At 38.9% G+C, this 25,524-nt stretch overlaps 1 protein-coding gene across 1 annotated transcript; it reads left to right on the top strand.

Annotated features, from left to right (window-relative positions):
* The first annotated feature begins 19,608 nt into the window (after positions 1-19,608).
* Positions 19,609-20,237, top strand: LOC120917007 (28S ribosomal protein S23, mitochondrial-like). Its single transcript, XM_040327984.1, has one exon. It carries the CDS (start codon positions 19,625-19,627, stop codon positions 20,177-20,179), a length of 555 nt encoding a protein of 184 aa, XP_040183918.1. The 5' UTR covers positions 19,609-19,624; the 3' UTR covers positions 20,180-20,237.
* The last annotated feature ends 5,287 nt before the right edge of the window (positions 20,238-25,524 follow it).

Raw genomic sequence — 25,524 nt, 5'->3', positions numbered from 1 at the left:
GCTGTCAGCATTATGTAAGCTGTGTATAGCATTAGCTATACACAATGTGCAGCATTATGTTCTTGCAGCAGTACGGGGCCTTGTTCAAATTTAAATTGGGCTAAGCACTGCTCACTGTCATTCACAGGGAAGTTTGTATTTTACCAATGAATAAATGCTTCTTCTGATTGGATGAGTGGAGAAGTGGATCTCATTTCATTGATAAAATACAAAGCTTCCTGTGAATTGCTGAACAGCACTCAGCTCAACTTGATTTTGTTCTGAAAACCAAATTGGAAGTCCCCATACCAGTGCAGAAGCACAGCTCTGTATACTTTATATAGCTGATGCTATATACACTGTCTATAAGGCCAACAGTAGCCACAAAATCAATTAGTAGAGAAAATAGTTTGCCAGCTTGGCAAAACAAAGTGTTTAACCACTTAAGGACCAGCCCCTTTTGATATACGTCAGCAGAATGGCACAGACAGGCAAAGCCACGTACAGGTACGTCGCCTTTAAGATGCCACCGGGTGGTCGCGCACGAGCGGCCGGTGACCCTGCCGCCTTCCCTGTGAGCGGGGATCCCCACGATCGTCTCACGGAAGTATGGAGCGGGGAGATTCTTGTGTAAACAAGCATCTCCTTGCTCTGCCTAGTGACAATGACACTGATCTCTGCTCTGTGTACTCGGAGATCAGTGTCATGTGACACACAGCCCACCCCCCCCTAAGAAACACTCAATAGGGAACACTTAACCCCTACAGCGCCACCTAGTGGTTAACCCCCTTCAGTGCCTTTGTCATTTTCACAGTAACAGTGCATTTTTATAGCACTGATCGCTGTAAAAATGACAATGGTCCCAAAAATGTGCCAAAAGTGTCAGATGTGTCTGCCATAATGTCGCAGTCACAATAAAAATATGTATCGGCCTAAACTGAGGGAATTTTTTTTTTTTATATATATTTTTGGGGAATATTTATTATAGCAAAAAGTAAAAAATATAGATTTTTTTTCAAAATGTACGCTCTATTTTTATTTATAGCGCAAAAAATAAAAACCGCAGGAGATGATAAAATACCACCAAAAGAAAGCTCTATTTGTGGGAAAAAAAGGACGTAAATTTTGTTAGGGAGCCACGTCGCACGACCGCGCAATTGTCAGTTAAAGCGGCGCAGTGCCGAATCGCAAAAAGTGGCCCGGTCATTGACCAGCAAAATGGTCCGGGGCTGAAGTGGTTAAACTAGCACAAAACCTAGAGTTAGGCTTTAATGTCACTTTAAGATATTCTTAGTGAAAATAATGTTTCCTGCCCTTATACTGCAGTTCACTACACTGGCATACCCTCTTTACCAGTATCCTTGCCAGAATGTGTATTTCAGAGCAAGAGAGTGAGTTCCGACCAGGTCTCCTACTGCAGTCCTACTACTGAGTGCACTGGGCAGTCTATTGGAATGCACAGCTATATTTACACAACACATAACTGTGGTAACTGGAAAGAGGGGTATGAAGCTGGAGGTTGTCAGTACAATATTTGAGTGCATATCTGTTTTTGTGAATTCATTTGTGCTTTAACTATATTAGATGCAAAAAATTTGTGTGGCTTCAGTTATCTGTGATTATAGGGGTGACACAATATAAGGGACCACATGTAGGACATAAATAAGCCTTGTCTAGTTACATAAATCTATTGCCAATATCCAACGTGTCTCTTATTCCTCCATACTTGGCTAAAAAAACACCTTTATTTAAACAAATGTTATCTTCTGTTTGAATAATTAGACTTTACAATCTAATCATCTTGAAAATGAATCATTATTCGCTGCATGGTAAAAATTAGCATTGACCTTCAGTAAGAAAGGTCATCCTCACCATTATACTGTCAAAAAACCTAAAAGCTTGAAACTCCAAAGGCAACTCACATGACTTTGCTTTTTCTTCCCTATTGAGAGTAATGAAAGGAAAATATTTTTTTTTCAACTTTTGGAAACCTTCAAAAGACTAAATAACATTTCCATTTCTGTTTTTCAAACTAGGACATCAATGGATATATCCCTATGTTCTTTTTATACAACTGAAATATGTAGTTGCGGAAGTATGTTCCAAAATACTTTCTTCTTAATAAAACACTTTTTTATCGTCTTTGCCACTGTAAGACACTACGGACAGATAAATAACCAAATTGTCAAAAGAGAGGAAAAGTGTATTCTTGTGGGCTCACTATAACAAAATTCATGAACAACATAGTTTTCGCCATCTCTGAAGAATGAAGCACAACTTTAAAGGTAGTGTGTGGTTTTTAAGGCAAGGTACGGGCTCACCTTAAAGGGTCAGTACACCCAAAACTGATATTTCAGCATCTGATGAATGCTAGAGTTAAACTACATTACAATTTCTTAGGGTCCTTTCAGACATGCACATCCCATAGTGATCTGTTCCTTTCATATCCGCTTGCTCAGTGGGGATCGCTCCGTTGATCCCTGCTGAGCTGGCAGATGACAGGGCGGTCCCTGCACACTGAGACCGCCCTGATAGATCTCTGCTCTCCCCTATGGGGGGATTGGATGAACACGGACCGTCTGTCCATGTTCCCCCCATCCGCTCTGCAGATGGATGTAAAAATAGGATTTTTGTCCGTCTGCAAAATCGGAGCATTGTGGACACCACTGACACCCGCTATCTTATAGGCCTCTTACACACGACCAAGTTTCTCAGCAAAAACCAGCAAGAAACTTGCTGGGAGATATTTTTTTGCCGAGGAAACCGGTCGTGTGTACATTTTCCGGCGAGGAAACTGTCGAGCAACTCGACGAGCCAAAAAGAGAGCACGTTCTCTATTTCCTCGACGGGAATGGAGAAACTTGCCTTGTCGAGTTCCTCGACAGCCTGACAAGGAACTCGACGAGGAAAATGATGGGTTTTGCCCGTCGAGTTCCTCGGTCGTGTGTACGAGGCTTCAGGGATACATGTATGTTCCTTTTTCATCCGTTAACAGATGGATGAAAAAGTGGACAAACGGTCGGCATGTGTGAAAGGGGCCTAACTATCTCAGGTACTGTATTATTGACAGGTCTGTGCTGAGTTCCCAGGGTCTACACACCTACTGTGACCATTTTGAGGAGGTCCTGCTCTTGTTGTTGGATCTTATTTTTTATTTTTGAAGCAGTTAAAACACATAATGATACCCTGGAACAGGCAGGTAGGCAGGAATACACAAAACTCACAAGTCGACCGGAAAAGTTTCAGGAAATTATTAGACATGTGCAGAACGAAAACTTTTGTTTTGTTACGTTACTAATTACATTTTGTTGATTGGTTTTGGAATTAGGCTAGTTTCATTTAATTTCACTTTGTTTAATAATTTGAATGACTTAATTTAATGAATTCCAAATATTCGGAAAGATTCGAATTCAGATTGGTCAAAAAATGATTAACCTATTTGAAAGGGCTTAACCGATTCAGCCCCGGAAGATTTGGCTGCCCAATGACTGGGCCATTTTTTGTGATACAGCACTGCGTCATTTTAACTGACAATTGCGTGGTCGCAAAAAAAACACAATATCTTTTACTTTTTGCTATAGTAAATATCCCAATTTAAAAATCAGTTTAGGCCGATATGTATTGTACATATTTTTGGTAAAAAAAATCACAATAAGCGTATATTAATTGGTTTGCGCAAAAGTTATAGTGTCTACAAGCTATGGGAAAGATTCATGGCATTTTTTTTTTACTTATGGCGGTGATGTGCAATTTTTTGCAATATTGAGACTTTGCGGGGGACCGGTCGGACACTTTTGACACATTTTAGGGACCATTGACATTTACAGAGCGATCAGTGCTTTAAATATGCACTGATTGCTATGTAAATGTCACTGGCAAGGAAGGGGTTAACACTAGGGGGAGATCAAGGTGTTAACTGTGTTCCCTAGTGTGTGTTATAACTGTGGGGGATGGGGACTGACTATAGGAGATGACATATTGTGTTTTCTACTTTGTAGAAAGATACAATCTGTCCTTTTCTCCTCAGACAGCAGGGGAATTTGTGTGTTTACACACAGAAAACCCCTGTGTTAACGCTCGTGCACGTGATCGCGCCCGCCGGCCACGCGCATCAGGTTCCGTGCAGGGGGTGTTTGATCGCCCTCTGGTGGCTCTCCTGGTGGCTTTGCCGTCTAAATACGGGATTTCACTCAGGAGAGCCATTATGCTGCAGTATATCTGCGTAAGCCGGTTAAAGTCCAACTTTAATTTTCTGAATTATTAGGAATAAACTGTGACATGCGAAATGAAAAAATGCTTCCTGTATAGGTTGACAACTGTCTGTCAGTTTTTTTTCCTGTGTTGCCACCCTGTTACCCTGGTGAAGACTTAAAGCAGCTGTGCTTACACATACAGTATATAGTAGAATGGTCCAACATTGTCACCATCAGGACACCAATGCATTACAATCATGGACAGCTGATACTGGAGCAATGCAGGCAGGGCAGGAAGTAACTAAAAGGACTAGCGCTGAGATGCAACAAATAATAAAACATGGTGATGACAGTATTAAATAAAAAATAAATAAAAAAACACATACCAGTTGTTTATTGTACACAATGCTAAAGGTTATCCAGTTAGAGTTTAAATCTACCTTAATAATGTGGTAGTTTTAGCCTTTTTCTATTATCAGAAAAGAATATTGCATACGATGCAATTTTCCTTCAGTACCATTTTTTTTTCTTGAGTTTCTATAACAAATAGATGAATGAGTTCATGTAATGTAGTAGCAGTAACTATAGTGCTATAGCCACACAATAAAATAAAATCCATTGCAATAATATATAAAATTAGCAAGCATTGTACTTGCTTCATTATCGCAATTGATGTATCTTGGTCTCGAAGAATGTGCCATGGATTGCTGTCCATGTGTGCTTCTTAAAGCGATATAAAACATTTCTTGGAAATAACACAGCACATACCGTATGAAAAGCTAAAAGAAAAAAAAAAAGGAAATATGAACAGACTTAATTAATGTACCATCTCCATATTTTTGTTAGTTGGAATATGTCACTCCAATCATAATTAATTAAGACAAACCATCTGGTATATAAAAAAGATTTGCTTGTAAAGTAAAATATATTGATGGCAAATCCTTACAATGCTGCATTCATTAGAGGGGGAAAAAAATGTGATTACAAATATAGAGGTATCAAAAGTAATACTGACACATAAACAGTATAACAGGTAAACAACAAGGATGGCAATGCATCAAGTATAAATTGTTATATAACTTATTTAACGGTAATCCATGATCTTTTTGATATTTTGCATATTTTTTACATGTGTGAATGTGTTAATTATAATAGTATTCTGTGTTTGTGTTTTACATGTCTTATTTCTGTATAATTTGTAGCTCTGAGCCTGCACTCTTACCCATTTACAAAGAAAAAAGAAAAAAAAAAAAAACAGACTCCTTTAATTTAACTTTTTTACTTAGTGAGTGAGTGAGAAACGTATATAGCGCAACAAATGCAAACTTAATCGCCTCAAGACGCTGGCATCCATTGTAGTACAGTTCTTTCAGAAGAGGTGGGTCTTCAGTTTTTTCCTAAAAACCCGATGGTTTTCTTCCAAGCGGATGGTCGTGGGTAGAGCATTCCAGAGCCGTGGTCCTTGGACCGAGAATCTACGTTCTCCCTTAGATTTGTAGCGAGATTTGGGGATTTGGAGAAACTTACATGGATTTACTGTCACATGACCCTTAATAATGCCTCTTCTGTAACCGGAGACCGGTGATCAACTGTTTAAATCCAAATCCGCCACTTGAGCTCCTACATCATGACTATAGTGATAGATGAATTGGCTTGGGCTTGATTAATGAGTAAGCACACTCAAAAATCATCAAATTCCAAATGTAAAGCAAACTCAATTGAAGAAAATAAGAGGTGAACATGCAATTCTCAATTATCTTCATTTTCATGGGTATAGGCAAGGGATCGTTTAACAAATGGCATGAGGAATTGGTCACTGCCACAGGGGACATTAAAGCAATTGTGTATTTTAAATACTATTCAGTGGGGAACAGATGTTTTAATAAGTGAAAAATTCAACATTAAAATGCACAATTGTGTTAAATAAAATGCATAAAACCTGCGTTTATAGAATGTACTAAAGCCAAAGAAAATAAAAAATATATACAATTTGAGGCTAAATGACATTCTACCTGTGTTTTTGATTGTCTTGTTATGTTTTCTTTTTCTTAAATTCAATAAAAAGAGATTAAAACAAAAATTCAAAGTAAGGCGCTATTTCCTTCAAGGTGTAAACAGTGACCCGTGACTCAAAGTACATGTGTTATTGCAATCTGTTCTGAGAAACAATTATGACTGCTAATTGATGACAATTAAATGCAACAATAATAAACTGTGAATATTTTCACAAAAAATACATAAACATATGCAAATACGTAATAAATAAAAATGTTATTTAAATAAAAAAAAGTTTATGAAAATGTTTAAAATTGTGCAAGTTCTTCAAGCCCTTGTGCAAGTCCAGTGTTTCTCCATATAAACACTTAGTCCGATCCACCGTGCTTCTATATGTGTGATCTTGTACAATACACAATACACAAGTGCTCCACCACTAGTGACACTGCAAATGCATTCACCAGAAGCCTATGGTCACCAGGACCAATGATAGCCCTATTGTTTAACCAGTTTGACCACCAGATGTAAAGATCAATCCTTTTCCTGTGGCAATCATTTCTTCCTCTAAGGCCTTATACACAAGCGGATCTGTCCGATGAAAACGGTCTGCGGACCGTTTTCATCGGACATGTCCGCTAGCAGATTTTGGTCTGATGGTTGTACACACCATTAAACCAAAATCCCCGTGGACAGAGAATGCGGTGACGTATACAACACCGACGTTCTCTGACGCGGAAGTTCAATGCTTCCGCGCATGCGTCAAATCACTTCGACGTCATGCGCGGGTTCTCGGGCGAGTGGACATGTCCGATGAGTCATACTGACTATCGGACATGTCCGGCGGACATGGTTCCAGCGGACATGTTTCTTAGCAAACCTGTCCGATCCGCCGGAAAATTGTCCGGTCGGCCGTACAGACCAGTTTCCGCGGACCAGTTTCAGCAGACATGTTCGGTCGTGTGTACGAGGCCCAACAGATGTATTCTCCCATCAATTGATTAGCATACGTCACCAAAAACAGAGATGACAGGGTAATCGTGCAACACAGTCTTATTAACAATACTTAATTGATTAAAAACAAATCCCACAATCAATTGCGCTTACGTGACCAGGTGCCCAGACCAACACCAGCTTGTGTGCACATTTAATGTGCCAAAATTCCACCAGATTGTTCAAATACCTGAGTTCCACTACACTAGGATGTGATGTCACTTGCGATCCAACACAGACGAGCAGGCACCGGACCTTAAGTTGAATAACTTGCACAATTAAAAAAAAAATCATATTTTTCTTTCATTTTTTTCACATTCTTATTAATCACGTATTTGCATATGTTTATGTATTTTTGGTGAAAATATTTGCAGTTTTTTTATTGTTGCATTTAATTGTCACCAATTAGCAGTTATAATTGTTTCTCGGAACAGATTGCAATAACACATTGAAGTGAATAGTGCCTTACTTTATTTTAGATTTTGGTATTTTAGTGTTATTCACACTTAACATTCACATTTTATTTATTTTTTGTTTTTGTGTTTATCGTTGGCACCATTAAAAGGGGTTGTAAAGGGAAAAAAAATGTTTTCATAATAAGCATCCTTTACCTGTAGACATTCCTTTTTTCACTAACTCATTGTTCGTTTTTGCTCAGAAGTTGCTCTATTTCTTCTCTGTTCTGTTCACTTCCTGCTTGTCTGATTGTAACTCACCACAGTGAAGGGAGGCTTTACTGCGGTGGTCAGTAACGTGCTCGCCCCCTCCTGGGAACTACATCTGTGCGGCAGGACGCTTTCTACGTGTTAGAGACTTCAAGGAGGTGTGAATTACTGGGCGTGCTGCGATGCATACTGGGAAATGTAGTTCTTACATGAACGAGCACTGCAAACCAGGAAGTGAATGAGAGAACAGAAACTAGAATGCCGCAGGTGATATAGATGAAGGAATTTAATAGGTATTTACTTGTTTTTTTAACAGAAGCATTACACTATTCTGTCTGTCTACCTTGCAGACATTAATTGTAGCCCAACATTTTTTTTCCTTTACAACTCCTTTAATATTGCTGAAGACTTCTACAATCATGTACAAGTTCGTGACAGCTTTCTTTTGGGTTTGAGGTGTGCATGTGCACGCCCCCTGCCAACCTGTGCTGTGATTAGACACAGCACAAGTTAGGCAACAGATTTCAACCTATGATTTCTGCTGAAATCAGCTGATTGTCCAATCACACACATAGTTCTATGTTTACAAAAACAAAGAACTTTGTGTACAGGGAACAGCGATCTGAATGTTTTCTCTCCCTGAAAAAACAGGGAGAAAAAACAGCCAGATCAGAAAGTAAAACCAGCACACATTACACATTGTTAGGCACACAGTTAACCCCTTGATTGCCCTTAGATGTAAGGAGGAGGTTCCCAGCCAGAGTCATTAGTACAGTAACAGTGTACATTATTATCTCTGATCACTGTATTAATGTCACTAGCAACATCATTGTCAGTTAATGACTCTCCCAGATAGTGCCTGTTAGTGCCAGATTGCCCGCCACCCTATCACGGCCCCACTATAAGTTTCTTTTGGTGTAAGAATACCCCTATGACGTCCAATAGGCAGTTTCCCAAGATGCAAATTTTAGAAAGAGGCCCAGGTAACATAGATAAAAAAAGCCATCCTTGGAAGCCTCAACCTCTAGGATGCACATTTCCTAATATTTATTTTAAAGGAGCAATCTGCTCAAAATAGATATTTCATATTTTGATATACGGTATGCTTGAGTGTTAAAGCACTGGGTACTACACACATACGGTGGCCATTGTGAAGGGCTACATCTCTTTATGCTGGGTTTTGCTACTTAATATTATGTAGAATGCAGGGAGGGTAATTGAATGGACAAAAGTGAGTGGGAACACTGTAACAGACAGATTTTAAAAAATATATGAGGGGGGGGGGGCGCCTCATTGCTGAAATATTCATTCCCTATACAAACCCCTAGGTTGACTCACCAAGCTCCACTTATAATTTATATATCCCTTTTGGATGGAGTGGTCCTTTAGGCTCTTTACTGGTCATATTGTTGTTCCTGATTCTTCACATGCCTTCTATATTTTAAGAAATACGTCTAAAGCTTTATGATTTTTATTAATATTACTCCATCAGACCTCTCTTACAGAGCTAATTTTTCACTCGTTGAAGCCCATTTCTCTTCCAAGTTACGCGTCTGCTATCAAAATGCTTGTATGAGGCCAGAAGTGACCACAAGCCTTTGCCAAATTGCAGAACGCCCTAAAAGAATCAAACCGTTCCATGGTTTTGTGTAAATAGAATGTCTTTGTGATTCAATCAGACATTTGCTTTTTGTTTCCAAGATTGTATCCAAACTATTATGTATCTCACTCACAGAATACATCAAGAGCCTAAGAATGAAAAATGGTATTTTCTGCTGTGTCCTGGCAGGCACTTTCTTTGGTTAGAATTTAACCTTGAAAGCGTCTGGAAGCTAGCCCAATCCACAGCATAAAAAGAAGTAATGCATGAAAAGTTTATTGGCTAACTTAAGGCGAAACCAAAATCTCATTATAAAGATGTAATCTTTATTACTGGATGTGCTATTACCAGGACACAATGAATGGTTAATGGAGCTAAAGGTGTAGTTTAAAGCTGAGCTCTAGGCAAACAGCTAAATACAAGATTAAATACATACAAGGGAGCTGTTTTACCTGCCAAGTTTATGTATTTCTATCAATAGAACACAAAAATGTACATAGCCACATCACACAAATCATCTAGGTGGATGACACAATTTACAGTTAGAAATAAAGTGATGACCTGTGTCCATCCCCAGCCTGCTGATTGGACAGTTAAAGAGCAGCCACAACCTGATGAAGCCGTGTCTCTGCGCACCTTGTTCTCTCCCTTTCTTGGCATGTTCCTTGTCAACACATTTGTTTGCAGCACATCTGATTGTCTCCCATATCAAGAGCATTGAATGTTTCAAACACATTGACTGCCAATTATATGTCAGTCTTTCCCAGATGCTGGCAGAGAGTTCTACTGTCCCAGCTATAGCCATCAACTGTTAAAAGGTTGTTACCCGCAATATTTTGCAGTTCCACTTTGTACATATAAGAGAATTAGCACATAATGCATGATGTTGCCTGCTTAAAACATAGTTTGTTCACAAATAAAAATGCATCCACTGTCTTCCAATTGCCCAACAAGTAAAATATTAAAAACAACATACAAAGTCATCCACAATTCTGCCATGAGCAATATCACCAACTTTGTCTCCAAATATCATGGCTTACTGGAACCGTGACCTGTGATCTGATGAGACCAAGATAACATTATTTGATTCAGATGGTGTCAATCGTGTGTGGCGGCAACCAGGTAAGAAGTACAAAGACAAGTGTGTCTTGCCTACAGTCAAGCATGGTGGTGGGGGTGTCAAGGTCTGGGGCTGCATGAGTGCTGCCATCAATGGGGGGGGCTACAGTTCATTGAGGGAACCATGAATGCCAACATGTACTGTGACATACTGAAGCAGAGCATGATCCCTTCCTTTCCGAGACTGGGCTGCAGGGCAGTATTCCAACATGATAATGACCCCAAACACACCTCCAAGATGACCACTGTCTTGCTAAAGAAGCTGAGGCTAAAGGTGATCCTCAATAGGGTAAAGGTCAAGCATGTCTCCAGACCTAAACCCTATTGAGCATCTGTGGGGCATCCTCAATTGGAAGGAGCACAAGGTCTCTAACATCCACCAGCTCTGCAATGTCGCCATGGAGGAGTGAAAGAGGACTCCACTGGCAACCTGTGAAGCTCTGGTGAACTCCATGCCCAAGGGGGTTAGGGCAGTGCTGGAAAATAATGGTGGCCACACAAAATATTGACACTTTGATCCCATTTTGGACATTTTCACTTAGGGGTGTGCTCACTTTTGTTGCCAGTGGTTTAGACATTAATGGCTGTGTGTTGAGTTATTTTGAGAGGGACAGCAAATTTACACTGTTATACAAGCTGTACACTCACTACTTTACATTGTAGCGAAGTTTAATTTCTTCAGTGTTGTCACATGGAAATAAATAATACAATATTTACAAAAATGTGAGGGGTGTACTCACTTTTGTTGGATTTTGTATATATATATATATATATATATATATATATATATATATATATATAGATAGATATATATATACTGTATATATGTAAATAAGTGAATAAACAAATCAAAATACAGTGTCACAGTACGATTCAATAACCATAAAAAAAGGTATAGTACGTCACATACCAGTGCATTCACAATAAATGTGCAACACATATTCATATATACACAAATCGTGAAATAACAATACATGAATAAGTCCCAATCCAATAATGTGATCAGTGCACTTCTTTCTTTTTTTTCACTCTTCAACCAGTGTAACTCCATTCTGCACACCTTTACAAATTGACTTCTATAATCATGAGGTCTGTGTCACAAAAATCCCCACATGAAAAAAAAAAAAATTATAATCAGGTCTTCTTTACAGAAATTCAGCTCCAACAGTGCTCAGACTTGGGCTGTAAATCCTGTATAATATTAATATATTAATATTAATACTACTACTGCTATTACTATTACTATCCAGAAGGTGCCAATAATATAACCAGAACTGTAGGCACTGCTTGGAAAAGGATATACATGTAAAGTTTAAGGATTTTTAGACAAATACATTTTTATCTTTTTAAATCTTTAACTGTTAATCTACACCTGTGCAAAAAATGTGACTGAAAGGTATGAATGTGTGCTTATCACATGGTCAATCAAATCAAATTAAATTAAATTGAATACAAATATAAGATATCTGACCAGCTTAATTAAGACAGTGTGTACACAATCTTCAATATTCAATGCTAGTTTAAAGTGCTCAGTGCAAATAAATATATATCAATAATATCAAATAAACAAAAAACAATTGTGCAAAAAGTTCATATCATGCAGTTCCAATTTGAAGTGCTCAGTGCCAATAAATGACCGGTGATGATGACAGACATTGCTGATGAAATGCGTTGGATGGGGATTTCGGGACACATCATTTCCAGTCGTTGAAGCGTAGGTGGAATGCAAACCGATGCTTTTAACTTCCATTTCTATGATACTACATGCCATGATTTTGCCATTATTTTGGATTGATGTAAGTGCATGTTATTTCTTTTTTTAATAAAAAAAAATGGATAATACTACACTATGAGAGGTCTCTCTACATTTTCCTTCTGAGGGAGGTCTGCACAAGTCTTTTAAAGGCACAGGAGTACCATCAAATGTATGGTGAGATCTAGCCGTCCATGTGTACAGGATACCATTGGATGACTGGAAACCCAACAGATGTACATTTTGATCTTCTTTGAGAAAAGAGGTAATATTTTTCTGGTGAGTGTGGTGTGTTTCTACTGGGAAAAAGAGGAAGAGCACTATTCTCCTCGTGTCACTTTCCTTCACATTTTTAAATCTTTAACTGCTTAATGTGAACATGAATTTCTTCATTACTCATATAAAATCTTTATTTTAGAAATTGGAAGGAGTGAAATGTACCTGGGTTTGGTTTGAGGCACGTTTGGCAAACATTAGAGGCTCAGGTGCCAAATCTGAATCCCATGGCAACTAAATGTCAAAAATTAGCTCTGCCAATTTACTAGACTAATGAGAAAGGAATTGTCATACAACTAGCATAGGGGGCTGGGCAGTGCCCTGATGAACATCTACTAAAATAAAAAAAATAAATGTAATTTTTCTTAGCAGAATACAGCGATTAATGCTGTGTAACATACACAACACTAAATTTCTTTAAATGCCTGGAGGACTCTCTTAACCTGCCTGTGAATTGGAGCATCTGTATGGTGTGTCCAACCTACTGCCGCAAAAACTGACCTTCACAAAGGAAAGAAAAAAGCTGTTTAAATTGACAGCTTTAGCTGTGAATTTGGAAATTGACAGCTTCAACCTTTTATCTATATCAGACCCTGTTCCTAGTACATTGTCCCCATGGTGATGAGGGCATTGCCTTTACCCCACAATCCGGGCCCATAGTTTTGGGGGTCTGTGGAGAGGGCTTATTGGAAATGGCACAATCTCCTTTAGAAACGGCACGATCACCTTTTCTAAAGGTTTCTAAAGTGCACCTGCGCCAATGTCTACGGCGCATGCGCCATAGACATTGGCGCCCGTCACTTTTGCAAATATCTACTAAACCGTGGAGGTTTAGGAGATATTTCAGCACCTACAAGTAAAAGCCTTAATCTACCGTAAGCTTACCTGTAGGTAAAAGTGGTTGTAAAGGGTTTACAACCCCTTTAAAAAAAACTCTGCTGTCTGCCGATGCGGTCAGATTCTGATGACTGCCCAAGAGTGGTATAAAGCGGTATATTTACAGTTCCAGTGTTCCCGAACCTTATCCCAGGTCAACACTTGGCATGTGCATTTTGAAGCTATTTTCTTCTTCTATTTTAAGTTAAAATGGAGAGCACTGTATGGTTTTTCTTTTATTTATTCTAATTTATTATCATCATGTTTGTACTGATCAACTGATATTTTATTTCATATATATGTTAATATACTGTATGAGTTATCATATTTATAGATAAATTGATTGGGTTAAGAGATGAAATCTAAGTTATAGCACTTTTACAATATATTCATATGTGAGTTGCCACTTTTGTTTTACATAATACAAGTTATTGTTTTTTATTGCATGAGATCTGTGTGTTTTTTTCTGTTTTTGCTTTGATTTGTCAATCTCACTGGATAGTGATGAACTCTTTTTATATGACACTTATCGGTATGCCTTAGGCCCCGTACACACGACGGGATCTATCCGCTGGGATTTATCCGCAGATCAGTTTCAGCGGATAGATCTGGTCGTGTGTAGGCCCGAGCGGAAAATTTTCGGCGGACATTTGTCCAGCCGACGGATTCTCAGCGGATAAAAATTTCTTAGCATGCTAAGAAATCTATCCGCTGGAATCCTGTCCCTCGGACTTATCCGGTCGTCTGTACAGACTCACCTGATAAGTCCGTCCGATCCCCATCCCTCGCATGCGTCGGAATGATTACCTGCTGCCCAATGCTCCTCTCAGTTAGGGGAGGGAAAACTCAGAATAGAAGAAGCCAATAGAGCATAAAACAGTGCAAATTTATTGAGCCATAAGCAAGATGATAGTCATTCAAAACAAAAACTGCTTTCCCAGCAGCACTGAGGAAGCTCTCACTCAGTTGTGTGGGAGGCTCCGCAACACCAGTCTTGATGCCTGCTGTCACCTCTCCAAACGTAGGCTGTCACAGTGCAAAGCCCCACCCAACACGCTTTTCGGCAATCCTGACATCTTCAGGAGTGCTCCTGAAAACATTAGTATTGATAAAAATATGTGCTGAGGACTCAAGGGGATTAAGGGAGAAATAAGGTTCGGGACTCAAGAGTTTAATAATATTTGCAGATTTGAAATAATGAAAATAACTTTTGAAATTACATTTACTTGTGAAAACTTATATGACTTTTTTTTTGCTATAGGGTTTGTATTTACTTTAACCCTGTGCAGTCTCCAACAACAGAAACCAGAAGGGTTATACAAGGAGTTTTCTTCTAACTGACATGGGGAATGATAGGGAAGGTAGAATTAGCATCTGCAGGAGGGAGGAGGGAGCACCAACAATGGATGGGCCATAATAAGCCTATGGGTGATGTCACTACTCAGGCTTTACTAGCCATTGTTGAGCTCTCTCTCTTCTCCTCTGTAGCCAGCACTGGCAGACACGGGGGGAATCACATGACCAGACCAGAGTGGCCTGAAAATAGGTGTGTATGCACATTTCTTTTATACAGGTTAGTAAGCATAGGTGTTAAAGGAGTTGTAAAGGTTCATTTTTTATTTTCTAAATAGGTTCCTTTAAGCTAGTGCATTTTTGGTTCACTTACCTTTTCCTTCAATTTCCCTTCTAAATGTTTTTTTTCTTGGTTTTCTTTGTTTGAATTTCTCACTTCCTGTTCCTCCTCAGTAAGCTGTTCTGGCTGACTAACCACCGCTCGGATGATGGTGGAAAGCTTACTGAGGAGAAACAGGAAGTGAGAAATTCAGACAAAGAAAAAAAACATTTAGAAGGGAAATCGAAGGAAAAAGTAAGTGAACCAACAATGCACTAGCTTAAAGGAACCTATTTAGAAAATAAAAGACAAACCTTTACATCCCCTTTAAGAGTGGGCAGGGGATAGTTCTAAGAGTACTTAGGGTCATCCCGGGTTTCCACCTTACCTAAACCTAGGATACAGTTTATATCAGTGTTAGGGTTACAGGGAAGGTTAGTGCTAGGGTTACAGGGTGGGTTAATGCTAGAGTGTTAAAGTTACAGTGAATGTTAGTGTAAGTTTTAATTCTAGGGTTACCACACTGGTTAGTGTGATGTTAAGCTTACAAGGAGGCCTAGTGTCAAGGTCAGATAACAATTTCAATTAGTTTAATGAGGGTTAGGGTAGGGCATAACTGTCAACCCCATGAGCTTTGTAGCACAATTTGGCAGCACCAGTTCTAAAAATGAATGTATCATAATAACTAAAACTAGAATCTTTTAGCAAAATGTTTTTTAAAAAAAAAACTGTATGCAAGTATTCAAAATATTCACACAACATACATCTTCTGTTTTGACTGGAGTCTTTGAACACAATAAGAATACCACACTTTGAACAGAAAATAATACAATTTTCTGAGCAGTTATACATGTGCCAGATTCTCCAGAAAAACTGTGGAGTTCTTCATAAACCAACATAATTAAACTGCGGATAATGGGATACTTGTTAGTATTGTTTGGAAGAGAAGAATAACATTAATATCTTGTAAACAGAATGGAAGTCGTGGACACAGGTGATCAATCTCTGGTAGAACGCGGTTAATGCTGCAGTGCAGATGGTCTTCTATTTGAAAACATAATTGACTTTGCATTCTGAAGCTTTGCAAACAAACATAACCTGGAACATTTCAGTGTGAAACAGATAAAGCTATAAAATAACCATGCTATTAACACCAAAATCTGGACTATTTTATATTTTTTCCCTTTTTAAGAAATTCATAGAAAAAAAATAATGGATTATTATTGCTCGTAAACTTGTTAATTACTGAAAAGCTGAAGGTCAAAAACATTGTGAACAATGCTGCAACAATTAGATTTTATTATAGCAGGAAACTGTTAAAGATTGAGTTTAAGTACATCTTTATATTATCACTAAAAGTAAACATGCTGCCCACTGTACTATATATGTTGGCCCAAGGTTCATAGAGCAGGAGCCTAGTTTTTATCAGTTTATATTCAGAATGCCCAGGTATCACTAAATTCAGTAATCTATATTGCAAATATCTATATCTGTCCCGGAAACTGATGCTAGTCAACCTTCTCCTGTTTCATAATGGCCAGTGTGGTTGGGGTACGCTTCTTATTTGAGGCCCAATAGTAAGCATGAGGGTGGAAAGTAACTAGCTGTAACGCACAGCCAGATGCCTACATCTCTCTGTGTTTCTGCCTATAGTGGCCCCCATTCCCTTAAGGCAAGCCGGGCCTACTGGTATTTGGTTGCCCTTGGGTCTTAGAATATGATGCTATAGTTCACAGCCAGACTGAGCGACTGAGAATAGAAAGGGGACCTGTAGTCCTGAGGATGGTCAGGTATTAGACATCAGCTGGTAGTCGAGCCCTGGGGCTAAGCCAATCCTGCCCAAGCTCATGGCAGACAGTAAGCAAGCATAGTCCAAAAACAGTTCCAAGGTCAGAGCTGGTATAAAGCAAGTGTAGTCAGGTTAACAATCAAATATTCAGGCAGCAATCCAAGAAGTAATCCAGGTACAAGGCAAAAGTCGGCAGCAAGGGAATCCAAGATAATAGCAGTGTCAGACAGGGAAAGAAACCGAGGTCCATCAAGCTAAAGTTATCACAAGCACAGAGGCACAGGCTGATGACGTTTAAATAAGGTGCCTCCTGCACTGAGGACCAATCCAGCTAGGGGGAATGTGGCAAAACTAAACCGACACAGCAACTAGCAGTTTGACAAGACTTGTTACTCTGCAGTTGAAGGCAACAGCTAGGAGCCTGAAAAGACTTATTAACCTTCCTCTCTGCTGATGGGAGATACTGGAAGGCTGCCTAACACTAACAGCTCTGGTAAATATTTTCACAATACAGCTCCAGGATTTTGGGATAACTGGATGATGCAATCAGGCATGAGGAGCTGCCTTACAAGATTTTTTTTTTTTGCTTGAGGTCCCCCTTTATACCCATACTAGACCTTTTTGAAAAACATAAGGGTCTGATATTAATTCAAAGGCAAACTCATGCCTTTTTTTGAGTGTGAGGTCCCCCTCAAAATTCATACCAGTTCTTTATTAAGAATAAGGAAAAACAAAAAGGGTTGGGACTTTGAGTAAAGCATGCATCTGGAAGGCAAATAAACACTGTAGGTCTGTAAAAATATTGAATTTTTACACACATATATATATAAATACATTAAAAGGCACAGTGGTTTGCCTGTCAGGAAGGGTATCTTTGTAATTGTGCCCATGCATGCACAATGTATCACCATTTATTTCTTTGTTTGGTGTGGACTAACCTCCCAGTCACATCTTTCCCACTGCTGTGCCATGGGTTGTGCTGCCTCAGTGCCCGTGCTAGACAATGCCCTCAGTTTACCTTTTTTTTTTTAATCCACTTTATTTTTATTTATTCGGCATCCGTTGCATTTCAATTGACATACATTATACAACATTTTTACATTCCTATAATATTAATATAATATTCCAATGTATGTCTCTATATTTTTATATCCCGCCCCCTCCCCCTCGCCCCCCCACCCACTGTCCTCTGCTCTCTACATAGAGAATCTATCCATCATCAGTTTTGGTGGTGCGACACTCGCATCTCTCAACCAGGAATACGAAATCTCCTCAAATTTACCCTCTGCTTTCCTTCGTTTGTAGGCCAGGTGTTCTCTTCCCAGCAGGGAGTTGACATATGCAATCCATTGCTTCCCTGTGGGGACCCCCGGGGCCATCCAATAACGTGCAATGAGTTTTCTTGCCAAAAACAGCAGTCTTGTTACCATATAGTTTACCTTAGTACTCGTTGACACACTTCATATCCATAGTTACCCTGTAAGTATGGGTGGATAAGGAAATGATTCTGGATGGCTGCACTTCCAAAAATCCTTTTATTGAAGCTTCATATGACAAGTGGTTGACAGATGGCGCAGGGGACAAAAAGCTAGGCTAGCAACTGACTAGTGTGTGTGGGGATTAACCAGAGACTCACTAACCTGGAGCGGCTTTTCTTGTTTCATTGAAGTATGGGTGTATGTTTCTTTCACTCCCTCTCTTTCTTTGTTCAGTTTGACTTATTGCTTACTTACATACTTTTTAAACACATCCTTTGCATCGTCTCCTGATGAGTGGCAGTGAGCCATGAAACGTGTCAAGCTTTAGATGTTACAATGATGTGTTTACAATTCAGATCTCTATCAACTCATTTTTACATATTTGATTTTATTACATCTTTACTAATTATGTACCACATACTATGTTGTTATTGATTCAAGAAATTGGTGTGTTGTAAGGGACTATGAACCACTGTACCTTTTAATGTATGTATATATATATGTGTGTAATAATAAAATATTTTACAGATTTACAGTGTTTATTTGCCTTCCAGCTGCATGCTTCACTCAAAGTACCATCCCTTTTTGTTTTTCCTCATAAACCAGGGAAGGAGGCATTTTGACTGTCCCAAACCTCCCTTCTCTTTCTACATTTATTAAGAATAAGAGTCTAGTATGGATTCTAAGGGGGATTCTACTTTTTTTGCATGAGATCCCTCTTAAAATCCATACCAGACCCTTATTTAGGCAAATAGCTTGGATGACCAGGAAGGGGGGCAGCTGGTGTTTGGCCCTACAATGCTATACAAAACTGAATACCGTAAGGTAAAGAAAAAAATAATTGGTGTGAGGTTTTCCCAGGATCAATACTGGAGCCTTATACAGACATGTAACCTGGCTCACACACAGGGGGCCTAACTAGGATTGTTAAAAAAAAATGTGAAGTATTATGGAAAACAAAATAATTGAAATAATCAAAACCACAAGCATGCTATGAGATATCTATCACATCATATTATTACATTGTTATAGGACTAATAAATACCTGGAGCTCCATTTGCCACTCTGAGGAAAGTATTGATGCAGCACACCCTCACAAGGCACCTTGTCTTTATGTTGATGGGGGCAGGGCCTTATCACAACATTCCTGACCCAATGGATGGGGAGGTATACAGAATCTGAAATCTCCCTTTAAAATAGGGTGACCCCCCCAAACTTCCCCCTCTAAGTTAAATACAGGGCACAAAGCACCTCTTGATACTTCTTAAAAAATAGTATAGAAGGGTTCATGGTCGTAGCATGGCAGGAAGCCGGCTGGAGAAACTCGGGACAGTGTTTACCAGAACACGAGATTTGATCCGTGCAGGAGTGATAAAGCAAAATGAGAAGCCAATCTGGTATGATGTATATGCTGCCTTTCCACCAAAAAGAGAACCCTCCTACGTGAGTCCCCCAAAACGTCGCCCGAAACCTGTTGATAACGTGCCTGCAATTTTTTACAAAGAAGATATCATAAGAGCAAAATTTTATGACACCTATGGTAGCCCTGGAATGCTTAATTTGAACAGATCGGATTACAAATCCACATGCCAAAAGTTTGTGGAGGAATATTTAGAACTTCAAAAATCTGGAGTAGTAAGTGAAGAAAATTTGTTTGAAGAGACCGGAAAAGCTCTGCTCTCGCAAGGTGTCATTTTAAGAAGGTCAGGAGTAACAACGGTATCAAATCAGCCATCTTCTGCATCACAAAGATCATCAGAGTCAAGGGTTGCATCAATAATAGATCAGATGAAACATTCAGATGAGACTGACGAGTCTGTCTGCCCCATAACGCCTAAAGAAGAAGGTTTATAAGGAATATTACAGAGCCTAAGGACTGTACAGTTGCCTGTGAATGCACCTAAACAACATTCGAAAGTCGAAAAAAAAAATAGTAAAGAAAACGCACACCTTTAAGAAAATATTTCATAAAAAAAAAAAATTCCCATAATGTAAATCCAAAATCAATCACATTGTTCAGTGATGTAGATCCTTCATCAAGCAATCAATCATAATTAATAATTAATCAACTGCAGCCGGCCCACCCACACAAACAAGATGATCTGCATTACGATAATCCTCTCCTGTTGATACTCTATTGCAAATGAAAATTATTTTGGCCAGCTGCTGTATATCAACAAACCAGTTGGCTGAAATCATTGAATATACACTGTATTAGGCAAAGACCATATGTGGTCAAGGATGATGCCCAGGATACTCCTTGGCCTATTTATACTTTGGTGGGAAGCTGTCATCATTTAGCGGTGGTAATAATTCTACTACTAAATTAACAACTTTCAGCTGCAGCAGCCAGAGGTTCAGGAATAAGGGTGATCTGGCCAAATCTGGCAATTTAAATTGCCCAATGAACTGTGAACAGCTTCGGTTTGGTTTGAACTCATAGTTAACCCAAGCCAAAAGCTCATGCCTACTCTTCAGTAGGACCACTGCTTGAAGTCAAACACATCCCTACTCTTTAGTATGACCACTGTTTTCAGAGAGCACAGGTCCTTCCCTACAGTATGCTGGCAGGAAACAAGCTTTTTTACTAAGATACACACAACCGGAATTTCCGATGGAGAAAAATCTGATGTAATTTTCCAGCGGAATTCCGATGAAGCTGACTTCCATCAGTCTTGCATACACACTGTCAGAGTAAAGTCTGACCGTCGAAAACGCGGTGACGTAAAACACTACAACGAGCCGAGAAAAAATAAGTTCAATGCTTCCGAGCATGTGTCGACTTGATTCTGAGCATGCGTGGATTTTTTCTCCATCGGAGTTGCACACAGACGATAGGAATTTCCGATAGTTTTTTTTCCATCTGTAAAATTTAAGACATGTTCTCTTCTTTTACTCCGAAAAAAGTCAGATGGGCCCCCCACACGATCGGAATTTCCTATGAAAAAAGTTCATCAGACTTTTTTCATGGGAAATTCCGATCGTGTGTATGCGGCATAAGACTTTGCATGCCTTTTTTTTTGGTGCACCTAAAAAGTAGTTGCACTAAACCAAGTTTTTACTTAGATTTTAGCTATGGGTTCTACTTCAAACAAAAGTTTTCATCCTATTTTAAAATTACCCATAATTCTTCAGTGAGTTTTTGTTTATTTTTCCCCAGGTTTATGTCAATTTTGAACACAACTACAACAACAAGTAAGCAGCCTACTTAAATTGTTTCTAAATAGACATTTTTTCCATTAAGAAGATGGATCCTCTCCTAACATAATTGTCCTACTGCAGATCCATAATTTATATTATTTTATAGTGCCACAATGTATCATTAGCCTTGTGAAAACAGAATTTCTTGGAAACATTTTTGTAAGTAAACAGACGGAAAATAATGGAGGACAATTATGACTTGGTAGCCAGGGGTCAAACATTCTGTGCATAATAAAGTTTTGACGTAAATATGTATATTTTGACAAACTTTTTTTCTTCTAGCTTAAGGAGAAAAATAATAGAAGCATTTAGCCTGTATTTCCATATCAAAGGCATTTAACCCAAAATGAATCATGTTCTGTTGCCTAGTACAAACATTAAATATATTGACAGTCTGAAAACTGCATTTTATTTTAAGAGACTATCTGACTACATGTATCATTATACTGTCAGTGGAGTATACAAGAGAAAATAAAACATATAAAAAATACTGTGCTACCTAACCAACATACTATAATGCAAATATAAATCAAAACTGCAGCAGCTCAAATGTGAGATAGCACATTCATAACAAGTAGGAAAAGTAAAGAGAGCTGCGCTCAAAAAAACAGTGACAGTGATAATTAAAAATTAATTCAAACACAATTGTATGAAATGATCTCAGAATCCATAAATTGAATATAGAAGCTGGATGTAGTCAATCACTGAGCGGAGTAACAGAAAGAAGAGTGGACCTCAAGGATAACACCACAATCACACATGTGCCCCCACCATATAGATTTTTCTGCTTACCGGAAGGCAAGCTGTGTAACGCCTGTATAATGATCCAAATCCAGGACTGCAGTGAACTCCAACTCACAGCGGTGGACAAAACTGGACTGGATAGGACTGGATAGGGTTTATGACGACGCTGTAGCGAAACGTACATTGGGAGGCTGACACACTGACGTCATCGCTCGTGGATGGGTGTCTGCATGCCGGCCGGCTATTTTCTATTTATGGACGTTTTTATCTTCGTTTTGTGTAAGTGTAACTTTTTAATCATTAAATCCTCCTTTTAGTCTGTATTACACTATGTGAGTGTTTTTTATTTGGGGGATATGATTGCTGGTTTCCTGCATCGCCTGGTGCATTAAGTCCTATCCAGTCCGGTTTTGTCCACCGCTGTGAGTTGACGTTAATTAGCTTGCCTTCCGGTAAGCAGGAAATCTATATAGTGGTGGCACATGCATGATTGTGGTGTTATCCTTGAGGTTCACTCGTCTATCTGTTACCTCACTGGTTGACTACATCCAGCTTCTATATTCAATCTATGGACTGAGATCATTTCATACAATTGTGTTTGAATTCATTTTTAATTATCACTGTCACTGTTTTTTTTTGAGTGCAGCTCTTTTTCCTTTTCCTGAGTATACAAGAGACCTCTTAATATTTTTTTTACTGACTTTTCAAAATGCATAGACTGCGTTTTGCTCATGGAAACCTAAAGTACATCTAAAGCCAAAGCATTTTTAGTGCAGGTAAAGCAGGGAATGCTTAAACCCCCGTGTTTTTATTTTTATTTTTTATTGATGTAACACATCTTTTAAGTGTAAAATAACCCAAAATATATGTTTTTTTTTAATATTGTCCATTGTTAACTTATCATAAGCTTATCATAAACTGCAAAATCTAAAAAATCTATTAATGCAGTATTCCTAATAAAAAGAGTTTTGTCAGGGTACTTGAGGAGCACGTTGACACTATTAACTTTGAACCAGACTTAAAAAACAACAATAGTTTCCCTTAAAAAGACTCATAGGCCTCCCTCCCTAACACCCCAATCTAATATAAGCAAGAACCCCCAGCACAGTGCTTACTTACTTTTCAATGGTGGCACTGGCTACACGGCTACCACAGTGTTTACATTCTACATTTTAAAGTCCTTCTTGGTGCTGTTAATGCGTATTCAGTATCTCCACTTAGATTTCAATGAGACCTTACTCCTATCATCTTGACTAAAGTGTTGGTTGTTTTTGTTTTTTTTCAAGGAAGGCAGAGTATGACCTCCGATCATGAAAGGAGTAAAGAGATGCAAAGTCCAAAAGAACAAGCTGCTTCTTTAAAAGAAAAAAAATTATAATAAAGGAAATTAGGAGCACAGTTATGAATAAGATAGCTGATAGGTGTTGTGTAATTTTAAATAAACAATATGTGGCACCAAACAATAAAGGAGTGCTGTGAATAGTGAGTAGAGCTGTCCCTTTCAAGTAAATGTATCACCTTGCAAACAATGAAAAAAACATTAAAAGTTGTCACTAATTCAAATAAAGATACAGTAAAACCTTGGTTTGAGAGTAACTTGGTTTGAGAGCGTTTTGCAAGACAAGCAAAATGTTTTAATACATTTTGACGTGATATACAAGCGATGTCTTGATATAAGAGTAGCGTCATGTCAGAACTGAGTGTAATAGAGAAGAGAGGTGCCTCTAAGTGTAGCAATATGATTACATTTAATGAAGGTACAACATTTAGAAACTCACATGGTTGATGGTTAAAACAGGCACATCTAAGTATGCAGGCATCCGAGGAAAAGCTTTCAGATCGCTCTACTGCAGGGTAGTCTTCCTGGTCACGATTGCAGACTGATAGCGGTGAGAACCGGTGGTGAGGATGACGGTCTATGTGTATCGCTTTACCCTGGATACCTGCATACTTAGATGTGCCTCTTTTGATCATCAACCATGTGAGTTGCTAAATGTTGTACCTTCATTAAATATAACCATATTGCTACACTTAAAGGCGCCTCTCTTCTCTTTTATACTCTGTAGCTCCTGCTGGATTTGGCTTCTAGTCCCCTTGTGGAGGCTTCCATTTATGGATGGACATTTTATGGTTGCACAACTTATCACATTGCTATAATCTTTTTATATGGACTATAAACTGAAGGACCTGTGAATAAATGGTTGTGGAACGAATCATCTGAGTTTCCATTATTTCTTATAGGGAAATTTGCTTTGATATACAAGTGATTTTGTATTACAATCATGCTTCCGGAGCAAATTATGCTCACAATCAAAGGTTTTACTGTATGTGAAAAACACTGTATAAATACATTTAGAGCATACTGAATACCACACAAAACAATATTGGTAAAACAAAATATGAGAAAGTCCTCAGTTGGAGAATCCAAACACCACAAAGTTTGTGTAAAGACAAGTACTTTGGTTATCCGTGCTCCACCATCACTTGTGTAGGAGAAATACAGACTCACCAGATAACTAAGTATAGGAGATTTTGTATGCTCAAATCCATTGATAGGTATAATGCATCAGAGGGAAGTGATCTTCCCTTTAGACACCATTCCTTAATGTGTCCTTATGCTCAAATAGCAGTACAGCTCGGTAAAAGCAAAGTAAATCACATACTGTAGCACAATATCAGCCGAATTCAGATAGCTGAGCGCATCTTTATGCCGGCGTAGCGCATCTCATATGCACTACGCCGACGTAACACAGAAAGGCAAGAACAGTATTCACAAAGCACTCGCTCGCTAACGTAAATTCGTTGGCGTAAGCCCGCATAATTCAAAGTAGGTGGAAGGTGGGCGTGATACATGTAAATGAAGCGTGACCCCATGCAAATGAATGGCCGAACGAATGGCGCATGCGCCATCCCGTGGACGCTACCAGTGCACATGCTCAGAATCACGTCTGAACGAACGCCTAAGATATGTCGAATCACTGAACGTAACCTACGCCCAGCCCTATTCACGTAGTCCTACGTAAACTATGTAAAATACGACGGCTGTTCCGTCGTCCATACCTTTGCATGGGATGCGCCTCCTTTAGGTGGAATAACTTTACGCCGGATGTACGCTGTAAATGGTGTATATTACTGTGACGGGCGCAAGTACGTTCGTGAATCGGCGTATCTTGGTCATTTACATATTCGACGCATAAAAATCAATGGAAGCGCCCCTTGCGGCCAGCGTAAATATGCGCCCAAGATACAACGGC

The sequence above is a fragment of the Rana temporaria genome, chromosome 11 (assembly GCF_905171775.1).
Source record: "Rana temporaria chromosome 11, aRanTem1.1, whole genome shotgun sequence".
NCBI classification, from domain to species: domain Eukaryota; kingdom Metazoa; phylum Chordata; class Amphibia; order Anura; family Ranidae; genus Rana; species Rana temporaria.
This window is presented reverse-complemented; position numbering and strand designations above follow the sequence as displayed.

Bases quoted from the DNA above. Each gene is read 5' to 3' on its own strand.
- LOC120917007 (XM_040327984.1), top strand. From the start codon at position 19,625: ATGGCAGGAAGCCGGCTGGAGAAACTCGGGACAGTGTTTACCAGAACA.